General features: G+C 39.7%; 1 protein-coding gene across 4 annotated transcripts in view; it reads right to left on the bottom strand.

Annotated features, from left to right (window-relative positions):
- Positions 1–25,955, bottom strand: part of LPAR1 (lysophosphatidic acid receptor 1) — a 117,712-nt gene that overhangs the window by 32,433 nt on the left and 59,324 nt on the right. For all 4 annotated transcript variants that reach the window (XM_012721500.1, XM_012721501.1, XM_012721499.1 and 1 more), the window contains exon 3: positions 15,546–16,293. In XM_012721500.1, the coding sequence (XP_012576954.1) occupies positions 15,546–16,293 (748 nt within the window). The remainder of the gene's footprint in view (positions 1–15,545; positions 16,294–25,955) is intronic.

The raw sequence follows: 25,955 nt of genomic DNA, 5'->3' as shown, positions 1-25,955 counted from the left end.
ATATAGATATAGATATAGATATAGATATAGATATATAGATAGATAGATTTCCCCCTCTCTCTTCCCGAGTTGACATACAATGAGGTATGGTGTGGGCAAGTCCTTGTGGCTACCATGCAGGCTAAGGGTGGCCCTGGGAGCTGGGAGATCTAAAATGCCCAACAGATGGACCCCTAAAACAAGTCATGTCACTGAAGATAAGTGATTTAACTGAAGAGGTCCTGGAAGGTACAGAGCACAGTGGTCATCCTGCAGCCAGCCCCCAAAGCAAGGGCCCAAGCCAACGTTTTGCAGCTCAGTTTGCAAAGTCTGGGAGCAGCTGCAAACATTAAGCAGAGAATGGCACTGAGCGAAGAGGAAGAAAACTAACAGCTAGAAGCAAGAAATAAATAAAAACAGGAACTGGGAAATAAGAGGTATCAACTGGGTTGAAGTAAACAAAGCAAAACTAAACCTGAAACCAGGAAATTAGTAGAGCCCTGATTCTCAAACTGTAACCCAAGAAACCTCAGGGTTCCTCAGCTAGCTGAAAAGAGCACTGCCAGCTCTTTTTACTTTCAGAGTAAAAGTGACATTGGACGCCTGTCAGGCAAGATGTAAACTGGCTTGACGTAGTTCAGTTTTAACATTAGATGGCATTACATTCCTTTCAGTGATGTCATACCTTTCCAATATGTCAGTTATGATAAAAATCAAGTATCGTGTAACAAGTGTTGGAAGAGGAAGTGAGGATATCAGTGTCTGACCTCAGTACAAGTTTTGAGAAGTTGTGCAGTGCCCAAAGGGTAACCAATCTCTTACTAAACAATTAAGAATTAATTCAAATTATATTCTTTCTTTCCATTTTTGTTTTGTTTTGTTTTACAAACTAGCTACTGATTTACTAGTGCCTACCTACTTATTCAGTGGGTTTGAAAACTCAATAAATAAAACTGTTGGGTAGATCTTCTGGCCCAACGGCACTGCACCAGCAGTTGGGACAAAAAATCAGGGCAATGAGAAATGAAGAAAACCTCAGTGTAAGGGAGAGTTTTCTAGGGAAGAAAGAACACTGGGGCATTTTAGAACTACATTATGCATCTATTTTTTTTTAAAGATTTATTTATTTATGCACATAGAACTGGGGTACAGAACAGTGGTGCAGAGGTTGAGAGGATTTACCAGAGACAGAGTGGGGAGCAGAACAGGCAGATCAATGAAGTATACTGCTGAGGGGAGCAGCGGGCGGGCCAGGAGAGGTCTGCCACGCCATGTGGTCACCTCCCGGGCAGGCGGGGATCGAACTCATGTGGAAGTGGCCCTAGCCTCCTAGTGCTGGGCTTTAACTCACCACACCACCAGGGAGGGCCCTATACATCTATTTTTAGAGTCTTTGGAGTCCCAGTGACATGGCAGCACCATTGGCTCAAGGCAAGATTGTCCCACTGAGTCCCAGAAGCATGACCAGCCCTCACCCTCTCGTCTGTCCCTGTTCTCACTGTATATTAACACCTACCCAAATGAGGTGAATTTAGATTTCAGCACTTCAAGATCACTGATGAAAACACAGAGTTACGTATTTTATAATAGTATCTGCCAAGTACTTATATGTCTAAGAGCATCTTCTACAGTAATCTTATTTTTTTTAAAGATTTATTTATTGATTGGTGCATACAAAACTGGGGTGCAGACCAGAGGTGCGGAGGCAGTGAGGGATCCACCAGAGACAGAGTGGGGAGCAGAACAGGCAGGAGAGGTTGAGGGGAGCAGTGCGCCGGTCAGGAGAGGTCTGCCACGCCATGTGGGTCACCTCTAAGGTGGGGACCGAACTTATGCTGAAGCAGCTTTAGCTAAGTAGCTAAAGCTGGGCTTTAACCCACTGTGCCACCAGGGAGGGCCCAATAGCCTTTTTATTTTTTTAAAAAGTTTAAGAATTTCTACCCTTAAACTCCCACTATACGAAGAGAAACAGAAACAGAAGACAGGAGCAGGCCCCCACTGGTGGCACAATGGGTTAAGCCGCAGCACTATGAAGCTCCCACTGCCACTACAGCTATGGAGCTGACCCACATGGCACAAACCTCTCCTGTCTGGCCTGCTGCTCCCCTCAGCAGCGTACTGGTCTGTTCATCAGTCTGCCTGTTCTGCTTCCCACTCTGTCTCCAGTGAATCTTCTCACCCCATAACCTCCGCTCTTGTATGCATAAATAAATAAACCTTAAAAAAAAAAACCAGGAGCAGCTGAATGCACAGCCCAGCTGATTGCAGGCATGCAGCAGCACTAGAACTAGTAGAATCCAGGCAAGGCGCACTTCCACAAGCGACTGTCTACACGCTAGGCCATTTGGCTAGTGGCCTTTTGGTTTCTAAAGAAATCAGTATATATTAGATCTGTACATGGAACAAGTACTTCAAAGTAGTATATATATTTTAAGTAACAGTAAATGAATTCTCACTTTTATTTTTAGGTTTTAAACCCCTGAAAAGTTTGTCTCTTAATAGTTTTGCTAATGTCTCATCTCACAAACAAAACTAATGTAAATCATTATAGTATGTCACTATTAAAAGAAAAAAGCCTCTAATATTGGTGAGAGTGTAATGAACTATTCTCATTCCCTTGTGGTAAGGGTGTAAGTTGGTAAAACTTTCTATAGAGAACATTATACAATAGGTAATCAAGACGAATAAAGTCTCAGGGGGAGGAAATAACGATTCATATTAGATCAGATTTATCTCAGTGTAATTTAGAATATGAAAAGGAGGAAAAGAGACAGAAAATAAAACCTAAATGTCCAGGGATCACATTAATATTACATCATTTTAGATGTACTATATTTGTACACAAAACTTATGTTTGCAAAGATTACTTAATGGTGTGGCATAAGATATTTTCTAAATCATGCACAAAACTGTATATACAACATGATCTCAATGATAAAGTTTTAATGAGAACAAAGGATGGGAAAGAAATAGCATATTGATTTCAGTATTTCGGGTTTCCCCTGAATCATTCAGAATTCTAAATTATCTTCAAATAGTTAATTTTTCACAAGTTCCCTTTCTCTTTGCAATGAATATGTGCTAATCTGCTAACCAAGAAAAAGTGATAAATATTAAGACAGAATCCAGCACTTCAAAATAAATAGTTATAGCAGAATACACCATTGCTCAAACACGCCCTAACTTTAACTACTAACTGAAACAGCTCACTGATTTAAAACCCTTGATTACACTGACACAATTTACTCCCACCTTTAAATTCCCATATGTCTCTCTTCATACTTCTTTTCTGGCATTTGCCACCTCTTGCTTTTCACTACAGCCACCCAGCTTCCGTTGTTTCCTTTCCTACCAGAAACAAGGTCTCGGATGGCAGGGCCATTTGCATTTGCTTTATAACTATTTCTGTCATAACACTTACTCCTATTCTGCTTTGTAGTTTAGCCATATTTATATATGAATAGGAGTGACACATTTTGTTATTTGTTAATTTAACATAGAGGAGGCAATACATGTCACCAAAACTGAATTAGTGTGTACACAGTTTTTATGGCAGCAGGAGGAAAGAATTTGATCCAGTGGGAAATAGTTCTTACCTATGTTTTGGCTCAATATATATAACAGTCCATCTATCAGAAGAGAATTTGGCTTCTAGGGAGACAGAAGTATGTCCTGCATCCAAGAAGTCTGAACAGAAGCTGAAAGACTATTTATCATTACTATTGTGTAAGAAGCCATGTGGCTTTGGAAGAGGGTGTGAATGCCATAATCCTTGTCTCATCTACAGCAAGTCTCTAGGATTTGACATTCATTGGTCAAGTAAGTACTTAAGGGATGAATTAATGGATAAAAGAACTAATGGGTTGAGTTCCCACATAGTATCTCCAATTTCATTTCTGAGGGAAAATGCCATCAGAGATGACATAGTCCTAAAAAACAGGCTAAGGTCAGGCCCTCCCTGGTGGCGCAGTAGGTTAAAGCACTATGAAGCTAAAGACACTTCAGCATGCGTTCAATCCCCAGTCCACATGGTGTAACAGACCTCGCCTGACCCAACCACTGCTCCCCTCAGCAGTATTTTCTAGTTAATCTGCCTGTTCTGCTCCCCACTCTGTCTCTGTCTCTCACAGCCCCTGCACCTCTGGCCTGTACCCCAGTTCTGGATGTATAAATAAATACAGCTTTTAAAAAAAAAAGAGGCTAAGGTCTCCAAGGAGTGACCAACCATCCTATGGAAACAATTTAAATAACTAGTAGTAATCAGCAGGACGCAGCACCTTCATGAACACAGGGCAATAGGTAAAGCGTGCACACTTGATGTTGGTTCTGTCATGCGATAGCACTGTAAGTGTTCCAGGTATCTCTCAGTCCTCATCACCTTGGTGGGGATGTAACCAGTAATGCTCTTCCAGTCACAGACAGGGAACAGAAGAGATCAGAAAGGTCAACTAATACTATCCCAGATGACAAAGTTTATATGTCAACCAACTGGAGGTTCTAAATCTATGTATCTTAAATCCAAATCCCATTTCTTTAAACTATGCCATGCTGCTCTGGGGGTCAAAGGAGAGGAGGGCAGGTATTCTTCATGTAACCTCTGAACAACTCAATGATTGGCTATTCCTTTCTATAAAGGTGTCCATGCAGACACAGGCATCTGTATCATGTTAATGTAAAACACTCTTGCTTTATCTCCTGTATTGGGGAGATAAAAAGCTTCTCCTTCAGGGCCCTCCCTGGTGGCGCAGCGGGTTAAAGCATAGCACTGAGAAGCTAAAGCCACTTCCGCATGAGTTTGATCCCCACCTGCCCCAGAGGAGATCCACATGGCGCTGCAGACCTCTCCTGACCCGCCCGCTGCTCCCCTCAGCAGTGTACTTCATCAATCTGCCTGTTTTGCTCTCCTCTCTGTCTCTGGTGAATCCTCTCACCCTCCACATCTCTGGGCTGTACCCCAGTTCCATATGAATAAATAAATAAATCTTTAAAAAAAAAAAACTTCTTCCAAATTTTTCTGGGACTAAAAAATGGATAATGATAAATATTTCAAGTGTTTTGATAGAACTGTTGAATAAAAACCTCATTTTCTCAAACAGTAAACCCTTCAAGAGCCAAGAATTTCATCTTAGTAGTTCTGTTTCCTCCCTAACCCCGTCTTCCCTTCCTCTTTCCTATCCTCACCCTTGCATAACAGGTAGATAGCACACCTGGGGAAGCCCCAGGTCTTCACTCACTGTTTAAGTGGAACCAACACTGTATCCATTTTGGTGAAAAATAGAGATCAGAAATAAGCAAGGACAGGTTTAATGGCATATCATTTAAACCAATGCTACAGACCCCCCACTGCTGTCATTTTCAAGGTTGGTATGACTGAGCTATGGGGTCTAGATGCCAACACAAAAATCCTGCTCAAGCAGGTCTAGGCTGGCACCCAGGAGTCATCAGCCTGCTTCACAAACATCCCAGGTAGTTCAGATGCAGGAGTTCTTGAGCCACGCTTGGAGAAACACTAATGGGGTGAAGCTCTTCATGGTAGCAAAGACCATCATGGAAAAGATGAGGAACTCCTCACTGACGCTAAGCAGATGCCCAAAGTCACACCAACCTGTAAATGGCTAATCTGGAATAAGAAATATATTTAATGCTTTCGCAACCACACACTTCACATTTCTTAGCATTCCAAACTTGGTCTGTTGCTTGTTTTGTTTTGTTGGTTGGTTTTTGGTCACAACTCTGCTGCAAAAACATTCAGAAATTACATTTATGTGATATTTCCTATAAAAAGTAGCTTCACAATCACTATCACCACTATCATATATGATCTTCACAAAAACACTATCTCTAGTTGGCAGTTAAAGGAACTGAAACTCAGAGCAATTGAGATTTTTGTTCAAATTTTTATATTATATATTATATATATATATATATATATATATATATATATATATATATGGTGATTGGTAAGAATGCAAATTTAAGCATTATTAGTCTTTTTTTTAGAAACTCTATAAATATTGACCCTGAAAAAAATAAAGTTGGTAGAAAAACTTAATAAAGTAACTGCCAGCATCTATGCAATATTTATGACATATTAAAACCAAAAATAATTTAACATTTTATATAACTCAGCTGTAAAATAAGGTCAAGAAATTAGAATTTACCAAATTAAACTAATGCTCCAATCCCTACAATTTTGTTTATTTGATCACTATATGTGTAGTTTGCTGGATGTACAAATAGAGTCTCTCCTATTTTCATTTAGAAACTCACTGACTCCAGCTTGATTTAGACTCAATTTATATCTTGATTGATTATACTCTCCCTTTTGGGCCAGGGCAATATACAAAGACACATTCCTGGGCACCCATTCTCAGCAAAGTTAGCTAAACAAATTCCTTCAGCCTAATATGGTGAATCGTTTGATGGCGACTGCAAAAACTTTTCAACTTTTCACTTCATCAGTCTTCTATGCAGGTCCTGCAAACTGGGCTCCTAAGTTGCTATCTTCCTCTCCCAAAAGAAAGGAAAATAACTCAAGCAAATGAATTCATGACTGCCACATGAAGAGAAGCTTTCTGTAGTACAGAAATACCTGTGTAGAATGAACTCATGGAAAACCCCGCTTAAAATGCAATATTCTTCGTGTCAACAAAAGTCTCCTTGGGAAGGATAAATAGGTGAAGCCATGAATTTCCAGTCTCCCAATGCCAGATTAAATCCCACTTCTTCAAAAAGCCCCTGTTATTGCTGTGTCACCCTATTAGAACTCCGTATTTGCTTTGGATCATGACAATAACTCCTCTATTGGTGAAGGAGACCTGGCAGGGTTGAAGTAAAGCCATGACCACACTCAGTCTAGACACTATCATCTTTACTAAAACACAGGAATAAAAAGTGGCTTCTTGGTGACATAAAGCTCTAGTGTAGACCTCAAGGAAAATATGTAGATACATGGGAGAAAATATCATTTGTTGATTCAGAAAAACAAATTTTGTCAAAGTGTCTTTTCCCAAAAGATTGACAAAAAATATATGTAAGATGAACTCAATTTTGAACAGGAGGTTCAAATTAACATTATCTGCTGATAAGTATAATTATTTCCAAGAAGCAAACAGATTTTATATACCACATCTATTTCTATTTCCAGAGAATGAAAGGCAAATCAGAAATATCAAATAAGTGAAACCCTTGTCTACTTAAATTGATCTGTGGAATAGTGAGGAAACCTGTCAAGACAAAGGAAAAATCAACATATATAGTTGATAGTCATCTTAAATACTTTATTTCTAACTCAATGTCATGTGCGTGTTGAGGTCACCAAATTAAATAGAATTTCAGTTAAATCTGAATTTCAGATAGATAATGAATACTTCTGCTAGTTCATACATAGGTCCTACACAATCATTTTTATTAGCTAAATTTGGCAAAACACTTGTATGCATGTTAATTCCACATTCATTATTATTTATTATGCCTGTTTCAGGGGATAACATTGTTTGAAATCCCAAAGAATGTAAGTCCCTGAAATCAAGATTGTACATTCTAGATGTAATAGCTGACATTGAATTGTATTGTTGTAATACTGACAACAAATATCAACTACACTTCTTCTTAAGCCTCCCCACCCCAAAAGGCCATGAAAGACTTTAAGAAACCAGAGAAAACTGTATTGCCAGGTCTAGGTGTTCATACCTTCAGATCTGTGAATCAGCCTCTCCTGTGAGAGCTTTCAGGTCCTAGAGCATATACAGTCACTACAGAACCCTTCCTATTTTCCACAGTGTTAATTTGCATATAAGGTAAGTCATTCCTTTCCCAGATCAGTCACCATTCAAAATTAATTTGGCTTACCACCAATTAATGCTAAGAATCTGCTAATTTTGGCCACTTCAAAAAATACACCTATTACAACAATGCAAAACAAAGACAAAACATTTGTCTTCAAATGATGTAAACTCCCCTACCAACAACCCCCCTAGCAATTTACATGAGATTTGGGAGTTTAACAGGGGTTATTGTCCTCTCTAAATGATATATTAGTGACAGAACAAGAAAAACTGAAAATTTAACTCAATTCAGAACTGTGATGGCCATCTAACCGAAATAATTTCATTGCCTGGGTTCACCCACCCTACTCACCTAAGATGCAAATTTGGGATCACCTCATCATAAAGTCTGACACTTCCAAATCAAAAGACAACATATATGAGCATTCCCATAGCAGCACACTTATTTTATTTGCCAGACTATATTGTACCCATTTGTTTAAGTGATTTGTTATGATCTACTAAAATGAGAGCTCTTTAAAAATGGTGCGTGGCTACTCCTTTACAGAAGTCAACTACTATTAATGAGCTCAGCCTGAAAATGCCCTTGACAGAACTTACCATCAATTGGTTATAAAGCAAATGAATGTTGAATGGTGACTATTAGGAAAGGAATAACTTACCATAGATGCAAATTAACATTCCATGGAAATAAAGAAGGGTTCTGTAGTGACTATATGTGTTGCAGGACCTGAAAGATAGTTCCCAGGAGGTGGTGACACCCACCTCTGAAGATTGGCTATCTAATTAGAACTATCCCATAACACAGTACAAATTAAATTCATTTAATTTAAATGTTAAAATTATTAAATCCCATTAAATTTCAAGCTACACGGTATATTTTTATTGTTACTAGGTAACTTGTGTCCTCCAGAGAGAAAGTTGGCGATACAAATGATTTAATCATTCAAAAAGACCTAGAGTTTACTAAGTGGTAGATCCTGTTCTAGATGCTGCAATAGTAAGATCAGCCTTTCTAAGCTCTGCAAATGACCAAGGAGCTGGCTACAGACTTAAAGAATGGGTACCCAGTCTAGCTCTCTACCATGCATTCCTCAGAAAGAGATTAAAGCCCAGCATTGGCTTCTTCTGGGCAGATACCATCAGCACATCTTTAGGTAAAAACAACTTTGCAAGTCCCCCTTTGCAAGATTACATTTTTTTAAAGGTTTATTTATTTATGCATACAGAACTGGGGTACAGTTATGCATACAGAGGTGCAGGGACAGTGGAAGGATTCACCAGAGACAGAGTAGGGTGCAGAACAGGCAGATCGACAAAATACACTGAGGCAGAGCAGCAGGCAGGTCAAGAGAGGTCTGCTGTGCCATGTGGGACATCCCCCTGACCAGAGCTCCAATTCGTGAAGTGGCTGTGTCTAGTTTCATAGTGCTGTGCTTTAACCCATTATGCCAACAGGGAGGGCCCAAGACTACATTTTTAATGTCAATGACTCACAGTTTCTACCCATATCAAGAATTCAAACTTGTGATTACTGGAGTTCTCAGAGGAACAATCCTTGAGCTGCTGTGTTCAAATCCTCACTTTGATGATCGAATCAACGTTCTCTGTCACTGAGGCTTTTATTCCAGTCTACAACATCCTTTATGACTATAATGATGAGGACAGATGACTATGCAACATTTATACTGAGACTAACAGGAGTCTCAACCAGACAAGATCTGAATCACTTTCATCAGAGCTCTATAAATTAAGAGAAAGCTTTGTGTTTCGGCTATCCTATCTCCACCTCAAAAAGAAGTTGATTAGGTTAATGTGGTACTTCTGGTTTTTGTTTCTGTTGAAAAGGTTCTTCTGAGGAAAACTATTTGAATGGAGATGGGCAACAAAAGGTGTGAAAAAGAGCTTTATTTGAAAGTGTGTGTTTTTCTTTTGACCTGGGCCCAGGACTTGGGGTCTGGGCAGCACTGTAGGCTTTCTGGGTGTCTCTTCTGACCATACCCAAGGTGCCAAGCCAGCCTCAGCGCTGACCAAACAATCAGGGCTCTCATGAATATTCTCTCGGGTTCTTCCTCAAAGAGGCCTTCACGGGGAGGCAGCAGGGAACTGAGGAAACTTGGGCGAGCTTTGGTTCCTCTTCAAAGCAACAGGATGTGCAGCTGGCCACCTGGGCCCAGGAACTGAAAAGACTCTTGTGTCTCTCACTCCCACTAGTTAGAGGACCAGAAAGGACACCTCCCCTCACTGTTACCAGCTCTCTACAAAGAGTAAAGCAAAAGGGGGGAAACGCATGTTTTTGAGACTATTCTCTATAAATGTGCCACTCCCTTCAGTGGGGAATAATACACCTAGAGGTAAGTGTGAGAGACATTGATATAGAGAGAAATCATTGTCCTTTGCTTTTGTTCCAGTTCCATTTCTGTGTTTCCCACTGAAAAATGCTTCATGACTGAGTCACAGTAGTCACTGTCCTTATCAGTTTATCACAGAGCATTAAATATAACTCATAGGTCCCTCCCTGGTGGCGCAGTGGGTTAAAATGCAGCACTATGAAGCTAGCCACAGTGGCCTCAGCACAAGTTTGATACCGGGCAGGGAGCTGACCCACATGGCACAGCAGACCTCTCCTGTCTCACTCGCTGCTCCCCTCAGCAGTGGACTTCATCAATCTGCTTGTTCTTTCTGCTCCTGCTCTGCCTCTGGTGAATCCTCTCACTGTCCCTGTACCTCTGACTGTACCTGAGTTCTCTATGCATCAATAAATAAATCTTCAAAATAAATATATAAACTCTTGGAGAATCTTATTCATCAAAGTTTTCAACTTCACCCAACAGATGAAGGGTCAAAGAAATTAATGGACAGAAAGAGCAAAGTGCCGAAATTATCCAGAGCTAATGGCAGTCTTAATAATCAATCCCCAGGATCTTTTGCCTCAGTAAGTGTGAGAAGACACACCACACACAATCCCCTACATAAAATATAAACATCAAAAAAGCTAAATGAAAACTGAGTACCATACTGTTAAGAAAGCCACAGGACACTAAGAGTGTAAAAGCCACACAGTTTCTGGTAACTGTTGTCAAAGGTTCATTGCAAAAATTACAAGTTGCTTATAAGAGGCCAAATTAAAAAGGTCCCTTTCTTTGGCGCCACACACCTTTACAGCCCTGATGTTTATATCCAATCCTGGGCTAGCCACATAAATTCATGTTGATGTTTACTGGGAAGAAAATGATGGAAAATACAGAGGGGGCCAAGCAAGGTCGGGGAACAGGCTGTAAGATTACCACCTTGCTGGAAGTCGGGAAACCCGGGTTGTGTTGGGGCCAGCGGCTAACTCACACCTAAATGTCTCAATTATCTGGTGTGGTGTGATTTTTAAGGACCCTTTCAGCTCTGAAATGCTAAATCTGGGCAGAGCTTCACTTAAAAAGTTTTCCTTTGCCATATTTACACAGCGGAACAAGTCCAGTGTTAAATTGCGCATTTAAAAAGCCAACAGAGAATTGTAGAAAAGGCATACACAAACAAGCAGCACACAGACCCTCGGCTTACGGAGGCCCTTTAGTCTGTGTTCACTACTAAGTCCTTTTGTTTAGATGGTGAGAGGGTTACCCCTCTGACTCCCCAGAGGCAGAAGCTCAACCCCTCAGCATGCTGGGAACGCTATGAACCCCAGCACTCCACATGCTCAGCGAACCCACCACTGCTCATCACACAGCCACTTTCAGTTCCTCAGAGACAACACGACCAACGTTTATCATCTCCTCCATTCCCACCCTGGGGCACACGCTCCTCCACTGACACCAAAACTCAGCTCAGTATTGCCTCCCTGGGCTCACTCTGCCCACACTTCTACTAGTATGTAGACCCAGTATTCTTCAGCTCTTTTTATTCTTTTTTAATTGTTTCATTTTTTTTTTATTGCGGTAACGTTGGTCTAGAATACCTTATATGACTCAGGGGTACAGGATCACACCTCTTCAGATGTATCTTACCACACTCCACCCACCACTAAAGCATCCACAGTCCTCTGCACAAACCACGGCCCCTCCCCCCAGAACCCCCCCTTTATTAGTCTCCTCTACTACACCACATAAACTCTATAAAGATTGGCTTTTACCTTACTCATCCTTTTATCCCTTCCCACACAATTAGCACCCAACGACATGTTTGCTGAATTAAATTGAAAAGAGAAGTACCTCAAGATTAGCTAACAGGATATGGCCCAAATTATCTTTTCATCAGAGTGAAGGAGAAAACAATAGGCTTAACCTCCTCTGGCCCAACCACTTATCACCTCCAGCAATGTCTGGTGTCTGCTGTCTGCAGTCGTTGTAGTTGAGGTCATTGTCCACAACTCTACCACTCAGTTTCAATTCTTTCACTTGCAAAATGAGTGGTCTTGGACAAGCTACTGAGCTCAGTCCCTGCAGTATTAAATGGGGCAAATACAACTTACCCTGGTGCAAGGTTACACAACACCAAGTCGTGCTAGTATGTGAAAGGCAGTGCCCACTGACCCAGTCAGGAGTGCACAGGTAGCAAAGGGTAACTCACCTTGGGTGCTGAGCATTTCCAGGACAAATAGATCAAACCGTAAAAACAGCATCTCTCGCGCTTCTCGAGTGAAACCCCACCTGGACACACATTGCCTAGGTCTCTCACTATGTCTCAGGATTTTGATGCCAAAACCTTGGTACCCACCATCATCAGTTTCTCTTTCCAAATTCTGGTTTTGTTTTGTTTCATTTTTCTGTTCCAAGAATCCCAACAGAACCATCACCACAAGGAATAGAGCAGACAAAGCCAGGACTGACGGTGCAAGACAGACTGTGGTCAAATAAGGAAGAACTGCTTGACTACAACTCTGATTCAACTGTGGAACAGGCTCCAGAGGAATTTCTGGTAAAATGTCAAGTGCCTGAGAGCTCAGACCCGGGGGAAGGATGACATGATTTCATGCAGGAACAGTGAACCCTCAATTTAACTACACCTTGCACAGAACACCTCCTCCATCAGAAACAGATGCTCTAGTACCAAACAGTGGAAAGGCTGATGAAATTTGAGGCATGCTCGTCATCGTCACTTCCAGAAGCATCCTGAATGGTCCTGAAAGCTTTCTTCTGCTCAGAAACAAAGCACAGGCCACTAGGCAGAATCAACAGGAACAAATGGGATCAAATGTTTCAGCTTAATAGCATAGAACTGTTTAAACTTGAAAACAAAATAAAGCATGTAGCCATGACTATTTTTATTATAGCGAGGCAGGTCCCCATGGTGAAGAGCACATGCACTCCAAGACTGACCAGTGTCTGTACTTATTGCTATGCGACCTTTTAAGGTTCCTAACATTAGTGTTACCTAAGTGTCTGACAAAAACAAATGTTAGGATCCAGTATGCGCTCAAAAGCAGCCAATATACAAACTGTGCTTATAACAAACTGTTTACTGGTACTGCCATGAGAAATCTCAAAGTTGCCTTTATTTTTGTTGACTTCTAGAAATTCAGCTTGCCAACCAGCAAATCCTTTCCCTGAGCATGAAGTCTGAACAGATCTAAAACCCAGAGGTCAATCTGATGTGGTGAAATGGAAACTGACGTTTTTCCACACAGTGCATCAAATAATAATCATTCCCAGACTAAATGATGGTAAAATAAACATTATTTATTGTGTGTTCACTGTGGCCAGTCACCTTCCAAGCTGTTAAGTGATGGCAAGGCATGAAATATGATAGGCATGCAGCTTGTGCCACATAGCTGAACAAAGTGGCATATGTGTTAGTAAATCACCAAGGAACTCTTTGGTCCGCAGTTTCAAAAATTCAAAACTTGGCTTGCTGCAACATTTATTTATTCAACAATTAATGAGCAGCTACTCTGTACCAGATACTTTGGAAAACAGATCATTAAATGGTAATCTGCTGTCACAAAGTCGACAAATCTGGCAGAGAAAACAGAAGTTAAACACCTACCCCTGAAAATTTGATCATTGATAAATTGATTTCTAAATAGCCAACAACACTTATTGCTACAAGACCAAGCCATCCCTTGCCTGTGATCATGAATACACAAGAATGGACACTGAAACCCATGCAGGGGAACACCAGAGGCAACAGATGTCACCACGAAACACTGTGTGTAGGGCTGGCAATTCCCTATACTAAGCCTTCCTCCTTCCCACCCTTTCATTCTATCTATACTTGTTGCTGTTCTCAGACACTACTGGCACATTTAATTTCTCCTTTCTGTATTACAATCACATACTCATCTTGCATCACCAAGTTTCTTCACTTATCACCCTGTCTGGCTCTTTCTGCATTCCAAAACTTCTACCATCACATATCTTTACAAATAATGTTATTTATTTCAGAGGTAATTGCCTATATTCAATCTCTCTGGACTCTATTACTTTAAACTTCAGAGGGCAACATTTCTGCTATGTTCCAGTTTAGGGTTGCTGAGGTGGGCAGAAGCAGCCTTTTGTGCAGTCAGACACTGAAACTGTTGCCCCATAAACCTTCAGAATGATTCACATTTAACCTGCAAAGCAACCCAGCAAGACATAGAGGCTAATTTTAAATAAATTGATAAGCATACTGTACAGCAGATTATGTTAGGCATTAAAAATCAAACTTAAAAAACAGTTGCTTGGCAAGTTCACAGCTCAAGTTCAGTGATGGCTTTCTGCTGGTGCTTCTACGAATGGAAAAGGTATGAAAACATGACAAGTCTCAACCAAAATTCATATCAGTAAGTGAACATTCAAGTCAATACCAAAATATCTTGTGTTATTTAACTTCATACAAAAGTAACATTCATGATAACCTAGGAGGTTTCAATCATATCATAGAAAATATACCTCATGACAGGGGAATGCTCAAGGTTTGGGGTGATAATTTAACGATGATACAAGGAAAAAAAATTTTACCTCTACCAAACTCCCCTGAATAGAATAAGACAATCTCACATCCAAGTGACTGGGAGTCCAGCAAGGATATTACTAAAACGTGTGCCAGTCTGTTTCTGGCAGCCCTTACAAGTCATGGTCAGCAATAACAAGGCCTTGTCCTTGTAGGTTGATCAGGGAGTCAAAATAAGGATCCCGAGTAATGATGCCCATTTATGCCTTCACCCTAATGAATCACCGCATCGATCAGAACACTGTAATTAGGGCTCTCTTTCCAGTGACTAAAATTAACATTAATTCCCAGTGTCAGAGGAGTCACACAATATCAGGTTACATTCATTCAACAATGCTTTACAAATTGGAGCAGAGGGAATTAGAGGAACTTTCCACTAGATCTCCATGGGGAAAGATGAAATGCTGAAACATTTCTTAAAAGATTTCCAAAATGTAATCAAACATTAACGTGATCTAGTCCATAGAGATAATATCAGTTAATTATTTTTAGTATATAAAAGCATTTATGTCTGAAAATCTACAGTAAAGAGACCCTATGACAAAAAGTCCACAATGGGGTGCAAGGAAATCTTTCAAAAGGAGGTCATTTCACAACTTGATGGATAAACTCATCAATGGCACCTTCGCACTATCATTTGTAGCACATCCCTGGGACATGTACTCCCCCTAAAGTCAATTCTGGAATAGTAAACCACAATGCTGACTTCATTCCAGACATTTGATATATAGGTGTCTTGGCCCCTCATCAACCCTGAATGTGTACCAGGTGAACACTCACATTGTTAATTGCCACTCTCATAAATTAATATGGTTTCTATGAAAGTACTGAAAATCCATAAAGGAAAAAACTTACCAAGCACAATGACCACTGTCTTCAGAAGACTCATCATGGTGTCCCTATTCCGCCGGGGTCCAGAACTATGCCGAGACATCCTCATCGTCCTCTGGCGAACATAGCCAAAGATATGAGCATAAAGAACCACCATGACGACAAAGGTCACCAAATTGAAAATGGCCCAAAAGACCAAGTAGGAGTCACTGTAGAGGGGTGCCATGTTGGAACAATTCTCAATATCACAGATGCAGTTCCAGCCTACACTGGGGATAGCACCCATCACAATGGCCATAGTCCAGATGACTACAATCACCACCACCACCCGCCGGTTGCTCATCCGTGTGTGTAGCTGCATGCGAAAAACTGTGATGTGCCTCTCAATTGCAATAGCCAAGAGGTTGGCCACAGAGGCTGTGAGGCTGGTGTCAATGAGGCCCTGACGCAGGAGCCATGTGCTGACGGTCAGTCTCCTAGTATTGGGCCCTGTGTTGAACATTAGGTAGAAGTAGGCCAACCCAGCAAAGAAGTCTGCAGCAGCCAGATTAGCCATTAAGTAATAAATAGGAAAATGGAAACGACGGTTGACATAGATTGCCACCATGACCAGTAGGTTGGCTAACATGATGAAGATGCACACAGTGATCCCAAGTCCCATCACAAGTTTGCTGACTGTGTTCCATTCTGTGGCCAGATACTTTCCACTCCGGTTGTAAAAGAAGGCAATAGACTCGTTGTAGAAGCACTGCGGTTCATTCATGGCTGTGAACTAAGAGAAAAGAAGAAAGATGAAAGAAAAAAAAAAGCAAGAAACCACAGTCCCAAACTAAAAGACATATCATACGAGACTTCTCTGGTAAATATGGCAAAAAAAAAAATCAAAGAATTCGAAACTCATTCCACATATGTTCTATGATTATACTGAAACCCCAAGGATTCTCACTGTAGTACTATCCTCAAGATTAAAGACAGTTGGAGTTAAATAAATGACAAGGTCCGTGCTTGGTGGTTTCATGTCACTGAAGTCAACTCGAGAAGCCACATGGCCCAGAAATCTTGCTTAAAATACACGAGACAGATGAGAATGTTACAGAACATTGCAATTGGAATATTCACCATAGTAAAATCTATTTTGACCTGTTATTTAGGGTATCTGTAAACACAGTTGGTTTATAAATAGGGTGCTATTGCCCTATTATGCTGCATTCTTATTCTCACATAGTGTGTTTGATTTCTCAGATACTTTGTAATACAAGTCCCTACAAGGACCACCAGCCCCAACATTTTAAAGAGGTCAAGATACATCAAAATTTCTTTGCCCAAAGCCAGCATTTGTTGTTCGACATTCCTGTGGTCAGCAGTGTCTACCCCCACAACTCCTGATCCCCAGAATAGCATTCGTCAACCCATCTATGACGTTTGAGAACTTTTTTCTTTTCGGAAGACATGAAAAATATGCTACCTAAAGTAACCTCCAACAGAACAGTTGACATTTTGACACTGCTCTAAAAGAAGCTATATAAATATATATTTTTTTAAATGTGGAATATTAATGTTTTATTACGTGTTTTTTCTAAATGACAGCATCATCAATTAGAGTATACTTGAGTTTTTACATTCTTACTTGAATCTCAAAAAGGACTGAGGATGTTTATAATAAAACAGTTAATAATACTATGAAAACATTAGACAGTAAAAAGTTTCAAAGGAGAAACTGAAAACATTCATTTCAAGTAAAATAAATCACTCTTCCTGAGCCTTGTTTGTCTGGGATGCCGAGAATTAGAATTCCTGAAGACAGCTCCCATCTTGCCTTTTTCTTTCTATCTTGTACTTCATTTCATAAATTCTTAGCAAATATGACCACCTGAGTCACTATTTTCATTTAGTATTTGGAATATCCCTGGATGGTACCATGAGAGCCAAAAGGAGGAAGAAACAAATGTACAGGCTGATGTGCAAAAAAGATGGTAAGGCAGAGGCCCAGGTAAACCGACAGCTCGCACAGAGACCACAGGAGGAAAAAAAGGCAAGAAGCCAGGGACGCTGCAGAAATTGCTGGACTGCATGCTACTGTTTGGAACTACATCTCAGTGAGTCTAAAACACTCATCGCCATCTGATTGCTGCCGTCACCTTTGAGAGACCCACCTTGCTCATACCAAAACCACTGCTTTTGATCTTTTGCCCTGGACCTGTGAAATTCTGGACTAGTTCTGATCTCAGTTAGTTGAATGCAACACGTGTACAATAATTCACCTCTTCTGCTACGTTAGCTAAAGGGGAAAAAAGCAAAAAAACAACCTGAGTTGTTGAGAAACAGTGCCAGGAGTCTTGAAGAGCTTCATTATCAGTAAAATAGTAGGCAAAAATAATAATAATAATAATAATCTACCCAGTTGTTCTGGGTGGGGGGAAGAAGTTTGACTGTGTTAGTTTAGGCTACTGAACATATAAATTAAAAGCCTCTCTTAAGAAATCATGACCCCAAGCCTATGAAGCACACAAGTTAGACTATCAAACCTGAGAACCCACAAAGGGAAAAATTAACACAAATTGTATCCTGACATGGTGATATCCCCAGCCCCTCCCACTCCACGTGCCTGACACCAGCAAGCATCAAACCTCTCTGGAAGTCTAGATATCAATGTAGCCACACATGATTCTCTAAATCATCCAAACAAGAAAAAGGACAGAATGGTTACCATGTAGAATCAGCAGAATAGTCTGCAGCAGGATTAAATTCACAAATATCAGAAAAAAAAAAAAAAAAAATTCACAAATATCAGAATCAAGAGAATAGAACTGATGATGTTATTACATTCCTCCCACCTTTCCCTTTCATCTGGGTCAAGAGTTATACTTTCTAGTTATACTTTCTATTCTGTAATGCTTGCTCTTAGTATTTTAGCATGCATACTCAGAGTCTAAAGGTAACCCAAGCTCCTTGATAAGCATTCACTCTCCAGTGCTTCTGCCCCTCTCTTACATAGTAGCATGGTTCAGCATTTTACTTCCATTTGTTCTGAAACCTACAGACACATAAGATCAAGACTAAATGGGGCTTTTCCAAGATGCAAAGATGAGTTAACATTTGTTGCTTAAAAAAACTGAAAGGAAGGGAAAAGGTCAATAATTAAAACAATAGGCATGGCAAATTTGCCTGGTAAATCTAACACCCTTTCACAATAATTTAGCAATCTAGAATTAGAAGAGAACATCCTAACTTGATAAAAAGTGTTTGGCAATTACTGTATTTCATGATAGTATTCCCTTGTAAAACAAAGCTTAATTACCACTTCTTTTAGCATGTGCTATGTTCACAGTCAAAATACTAAGATGAACACAAAAACTAAAGGAAAGGATTAGGACTGAATACCAAAACAAAAGGAAAAGAGGGAAAAACTAAGTATTTTTCCAAATTATATATATACAGTTCCATAGGAAATGCAAGATGATTATAAACAAATTGTATTGAGAGATTAGTGAATTTTGCTAGACTAAATATCAAGTGATCATCAGGGACATGCAAGTCAAAAACATAATGAGATACCAGTTCACACCTTGTCAGCACTGGAAACAAGAAGTGCGACAACGATGTGGAGAAAAAGAACACTCTTGCACTGTTGGTAGTATGTAGACCAACAACCGTATCCTACCCTCTCCCTAAAGGACTGAAGTCCTTGCACTCAAAGGTTGTCTGAATCTTTGAACATTCAATCTGCTCCAAGGTCCTTTCATAAACATTTTGTCTGGTACCTAGGGGTAGGTAATAACTACCTTCACTTCCCTCCTACCCTGAGTCTACCTAGAGTAATCATTTGTGAAATGAGTCAAATTTAACTTACAGGCAGTTCTTAAGAGATGCTATGCATGTTAGTATCATCACACAGCAAATGAAGGTTGACTTTCTTTAATGACAGTCTTATTACATCAGTACAGTTCTCAAAATACAGAAATCCCCTGAACTGTATGATTATGATATCCCCAGTGGTAAAAAGAGCAGGGTGTTGTCCCACCTTAGTGTTTATCCATGGAAAAGCTGCAACAAAAGCTCCAGGAAAAATAACTGGAGAAGCTAATAGAAGGAAACAAGCAAATAGCATCAGGATAGGCAGGAAGGAGAAAGCCACACCCCTTTTAGGAACAAGGAGTAGCCTCATTAATCATAAAAACTAAAGCAATTGGGAAGGATGCATTAGGAAGAAAAAGAAACAAATGTGAAAGACCTCATTTGTGGTTTAATCTAGACAAGCTGAAACTCAAACTGTGCCCTTCGAGTTGGAAACAAGATATCCTCCCAAACTTTTATCTCAGTTTATAAACACAAAAGGGGGCATAGATGAATTTAAACTGCAATATGAAAACAAATTTAACTGCTAAAAGAAACATGGTCCAAAACGGAGTAAGTCAAAGTCTCAATGTTTACTTCCACATGCATTTATTCCTGGCAATATATTGGCACTTTCCATAGTGTGTTTATCTAACTTGCCTTTCCTTTGATGGATCTTCTGGCATACTACGTAAGCATTTATAGAGAGACCAAGTGGAGAGGTAACCACTCTTGCTCTAAAAAACTCCCATGACAATTATGGAGAAAAGGAAAGGTACAAACATACATCAAGTTACTTATTAAGGGAGCTCATACTATATAAAGCACTTAACAGACATTTCACCACTTAAACATGTGAACACAGTACAAAATGCCCCTATGTTGAAAGATCCCCTAACTATAGGACCTGAGCCTAGGTTTGGACCAAAAATTCACCTGGATATAAGTCTATGTGCTCTCTTTCTCAATTCCATGTTATGAAGCCAAACCTCATCATATTTTTATTGTGTGGCACAGAAGGCATATGTCCCACTGCAATTAATTTTTCACATGTTAGCCTAAAAGAAAGTATTATAAAAATATCCACTGTTCCTTACTCTGGAGACTGAAATTTAACAACTGCAAATATCCCCTGACTTCGGAGGCTTCAATCTCTCTCATTTTTATTGTTCAGTAGTAAAATATTCTGGCTTATATTTCAATCTGTTTTCTCACTAAGAGAATAAGGGAGCGAGTAATGAATGAAATTACCCTTTTAAACCTTAAGAATAGCTTTGATAGCTTTATGCATTAGAGCAAACTAGTCTCTTTATTTAAATTTCTTCATTTTACATCATTCTTCATTTTGTACATCTTTTCAACTCGGTTGTTGCTCAATTCCCACCACCAATTCTCCCATATGATATCACCACAGTCCTATGCATAGAGCAAACTAATTTAATCAACGTTTTTAAAAGAGAATACTTAACATACCAACCACAAAAACACTTTTTAGAATAGCAATTAAAGAGACTGATATGAATGAGTATAGAATTATACCAAGGAATGTTTTTGATGTTAAATGTAATAGTTATGGTATTAGGATTGCATCAGTGAATTTTATGTTAGTGGTATATACTGATACACAAGGATTGCAATGCCACAAATGTGCTTCGAAATATTTCACTCCCCCAAAATGGAAGAAAATTAAACATAGAAAAATGTTAATAATTACTGAATCTAGGTGACAGAACACTGGGATTCATTATGATCATCTTTTCATTTGTGTGAATGTTTGAAAAGTACCATAATATAAAGTTCTTAAAAAAAAAAAAAAAAGATGGTTAGCAATCTCAAAAAAATGCAACCTATTTAATATGGAACCCAAATGATGTAATGCCAAAGATTCCACTCTGTCAGAAATAAAATCTCTAAAATGGAATTTGGAAATATGATACATTTCATTAGGGTAACCTACTGGCAATGCCCAAAAACACATCTTCCAGTAGGAAACTAGAGACCTACTTGGGTTGATCAGAACACAAAGAAGAAATGGAGCAAATTTGTTGGTGAAGACATTGAGAATTTACCCAACTTCATGTCTTTAATGAAAGCTCCAAGAAACCACTTTATCAGGATGGAATTATCTTTGTTTCTTTGGCTTACAATCAAAACAATCACTTAGCAAATAAGGGACAGAATGGAAAACGTTGAAAAATACTGATGGAAATATTTACTGGAATCACATTTCCGAGACCTGAATACCTGTGAAATTCCCAAGCACCTATACTGAACTCTAATGTCAGTCCTGGGGTTTCAGAGAAACCAAACCCCTCATTCATGTACTGAACTATTGACCCTTCCATTCAAAAGGAAAATAAAACTTTTAATCCATACTCTACCCACATTAACTTGAAGAACCATAATTAAAGTAATATGAAACAGTTATAGAAACAGAAAATGGTCCTTAAGAGTGGCAGATTATTTTTTTGGTTTCCAATCCCTCTTCCATGCCGTGTAAGTCCCTCCAACCCTCACCAAACCCCATCATATCCACAGGGTATGAACACATTAATTTAACCTAATGATGAACGTGTTCCTGTCTGGAGCTTTCTTTGGGTAAGGAAACTTTATCAGTGCCTGGCCAGCAGAACTATAAATCAGCACCAAACACAGTCTTCCTGCTGCTGTTAGTTCAGTTTCGCCTCAGTATCCACCCAGCTTCTAAGAACAAGGTGCTCTCTCAGCACAAGAAAACAAAAATCCATCTTATAGTCTAGTCAGGAGTGAAGCAGGGAAGACAAACTTGTCTTACTTCAAAGCACAAGGCCTATCTTTCACTAACTAAATGGTGATCCCAGCAGGAGTGACAATGAAAGCTTTCTTCCCTATTATTGTTTCAAACAATCAGAGGCTATTTGTTCATATTAATTCGTTTATATCTAGTATTAGGCAGCCTTGATTAGAAAAATGCTCTTTGTTACCAAATGAATAGAGTCACAAACAAAAGTAAAAAAATTTTTCAATTGTTGTTTTTGCCTTCAAAAAGGATTATCAGGCCTTTCACACTTGAATGTGGGTTTATCTTTACAGGATCCCTGAATTCACCCTGAAAGAATGCAAGCTGATGTGCCAGACAACACCAAGCTAAGCTGATTGAGTGAACTGCTTATTAAGCCTTGTCTAAGGAGATGCTGGATTTACATTTTTTTACCTTCTCTGAACCTGGGAAAACATTACAACAGGAGAGAAGATGTCAATACAGCCTTGGAGACAAGGGTAAGTCAGCTTTGGACTGAAATCTGACTGCGCAAATCACTTGTGAAGACCTGGCATGCATTACAAGTGAAGACCTGGCATGCATTAATCAGGAGACCCACCATTTCCCAGAGGAGCCTGAGAAGTATGCAACCTGAAACACTGTCTCCTTCCAGCAGGGTAAGCTGCCCCCACCCATTGCCTAACCCCCCCAGTTTATAACTAAGTCTTTCCAAGTGGGTTTGGGAGCGCCCACCTATCAACGGCTATTCCAATTCCAACATATAATAGGATTCATTAACCTGCTTGAGATTTACGAGCTTGCTCAACAAAATTGTCTTAAGTTAGGGTCTGAACCCAGGTTTAAGACTCAAAAGCTACACAGGCTTCTACAAGGTTTTTGTTCAATTCCTAAATAAAGACACAAGACCCTATAATATCTTCTCTAGCCTTGGAAGCTAATCCATGCTTCTTCTCTTCAACCAGAAGCGTGCTGATGAATATTTAACAATGGGTTCTTAGGAGTGAGGGCCTGGGTTTGCCAACTTCTGTGGTATGAATGCTCCACCCCTGCTGATTTCAAGTTGCAGGCATGAAGTCTATCAGCTCACTGACTGCCTGAAAATTTACCAATTGGGTTTGGTGGGCTGGCAGAGCCAGTTTTAGCACAGCACTGCTTACAGTCTCACAGCACTGCCCCCAATCAACATCTACTTGACATTCACACATGTTCTTTCTTCTCCTTTGCCAGAATAACTCAGGCTCATTGATGAACTCCCAGCCTGGTGACCTTCTTTCAATAACCCCCTTTCTCCCCCCACCCCATGCTTCAAGTCTCCTCTGGGTGCTGTAAGTTCCTACTCAAGTAGTATGGAATTTGGGGCATAGCACTGTCATTTTCTTTTACCTCCCTACCTGTATACTTTGCATTGCATTTCTCAATTTTCTTATGATTGCAGCGTTGGCTTTATTATTATTATACTCATTTTACAGGTAAGGAACTGAAAGTACAAAGTGGGGACTACCTTCCCCCACCCCCACAGCTGTTAGTAAATGTTGGAACCCAGACAGTGTGACTACAGAGCCCCAATACTGCCTTCTAGACCAGTGTCTCTTGACTTTCTCTTCAGGCGATGCTCAAGGTCAACATTTTGATTAAATTTAAATTCTGCCTAATGAGAGAAATCAAATACTAAGCAAAGAGATTTTGTCAAACAGGGTTAAATTTTACAGGGATATTTAACATCCACAATGTCTAATTTTTTCCTCTGGGGAGCAATATCAATCCTGTTGACAATGTATGTTGTAGGCCTTTCACCAAATGTTTACATCCATGGCCCATATGTTGATCCCTAAAAGCATATGGTTTTGTTTTACATTTTTTAATAGTACCTTCCTGTAGTTATTATTCTGCATCTTGTTTGCTTTTCCCTTCATAAAATATCCTGCGGAGATACAGCTGTATAGAAATACATAGTTTATGTGCGTAATTTTTTAACATCTGCATGGCATGTAAGTCAAATTAATATGCCTGAAATTAGTAAGTCCTTCCATTATTGGAAAGTCAGAAAATGCTGTACTTGTTGGCCTTGAACTAATGGCCCAATAAATATTTTTATGTATGCCTCCTTGGGCTCATTGCATGTATTTTTCTAAGGTTTGATATTAAGATGGGAACAGGATATATGCAAAGGTTTATCATTTTAATAGGCACTGTCCAATTCCCCCACAGAATGGTTGCACTAATTTACTTACCTACAGAGAATTTACAAGAGTACATATTTTCCTGAGTGTGTTTGTATTAAGTATGACCTCTTTTTACCTAGGGCAGTATTAAACATTTTAATTAAATGAGTCATTTAAATATATTCATACAAACAATCCAATTAAAAAAATGGGCAAAAGATCTGACTAGACATTTTCCCAGGGAAGACATAAAGATCATCCACAAGTATATGCAAAAATGCCCAATATTCACTAATCCTCAGGGAAATGCAAATCAAACCCCCTATGTGCTGTTAAAATAGCTCACATCTGTTAAAATAGCTATTATCAAAAAGATAAGAACTGTCAAGTGTTGGCAAGGATGTAGAGAAAGGGCCCCTGTGTACTGTTGACAGGAATGTACACTGGTATGGCCTTGACAAAAGACAGCATGGAGGTGGCTCAAAAGCTTCAAAACTGACCTATTATATGATCAGCAGTTCTACCTGTGGGCATGTGTAACCAGGAAATGACACGCTAATTTGAAAATATATGTGCACCCCTATGTTTACTGGAGTATCATTCAGAATGGCCAGGAGATGGAAACATCCATCCACTGATGGATGAATGGGTAGAGACCCACCACACACACATATACTAGTCACATAAAAGAATAAAATTTTGTCACTTGCGACCATGTGGATGAACCACAAGAGCATTGTTTTAAATAAGCGTAAGAAAAACAATTACTGTGTGATCTCTCTTCTAATTAAACAAACCAACTTCACCAACACTGAGACTAGACTGGTGGTTGCCAGAGGCAAAGGGCTGGGTGGGGGAAATGGGTTCGGGGGTTATGAAAGAAATGTCCACCACTGGTCAATCTCCATGAATGATGAATATTCAGTACTTCCCTACATTTGGGATGACTGGCTTCCCTTATTTATGCACGAAAATTGATGGAAATGACCAAAAAAAGAATTGTTTCTATTACTCTCTAGCTGAGAGTAGCATGTGTCAAGAGAATAGGTGTAGGCAAGATGATGTAAGAAATGCTGACAAATGACAGCAGTGAAACTGGGGTGTTGAAATGCTCTGGCCAGAAAGCCAGTATTGGACCTGAATTCAGACACTGCCATGGACTTTGAAATGCTGACCTCAGGCATCAAGCATGAAATTACTTTAGTAATTCACCAAGTCTCTTAGGCATCAATGAGTAGACTGAGGGGAACTGAAACCAAACACCTAAAGCAAATTAAGTGCTGAAAAGGCAATAATCCATCTACCAATACCAAAAGAAAGGGACATTTTGGAGGGAGTATGAAGCATCCTGGAAAATGATGCTAACCAGTTTTAAAATGTTAAAAAGCTGCTAAGACTTTTTTCCCCTATGATAAAAATTTCAAGGTCTTTTAGCAGAGGAAAACAGCATTGATGCAAAAATGCCCCAATTCCCTCGTTCCCCTCCTTCTTTCCACACTGCACACTACACTCTTCCTTGAAATATAAACACAATGTTACAGGAGGGGAAAATGTGTATCATCAAGATCCAAGCTCCTCACGCTTAGTGAGATAAGCCAGAAAGAGAAAGAAAAATACCGGATGGTTTCACTCATAGCAGGAGTATAATGGACCAGGCAAGAAAATAACAAAAATAAT

Source organism: Condylura cristata, unplaced genomic scaffold, assembly GCF_000260355.1.
Source record: "Condylura cristata isolate star-nosed mole 26May11 unplaced genomic scaffold, ConCri1.0 scaffold00006, whole genome shotgun sequence".
Lineage (NCBI taxonomy): Eukaryota > Metazoa > Chordata > Mammalia > Eulipotyphla > Talpidae > Condylura > Condylura cristata.
Note: the sequence above shows the minus strand (reverse complement) of the source record. Positions and strands in the feature narration are given on the sequence as shown.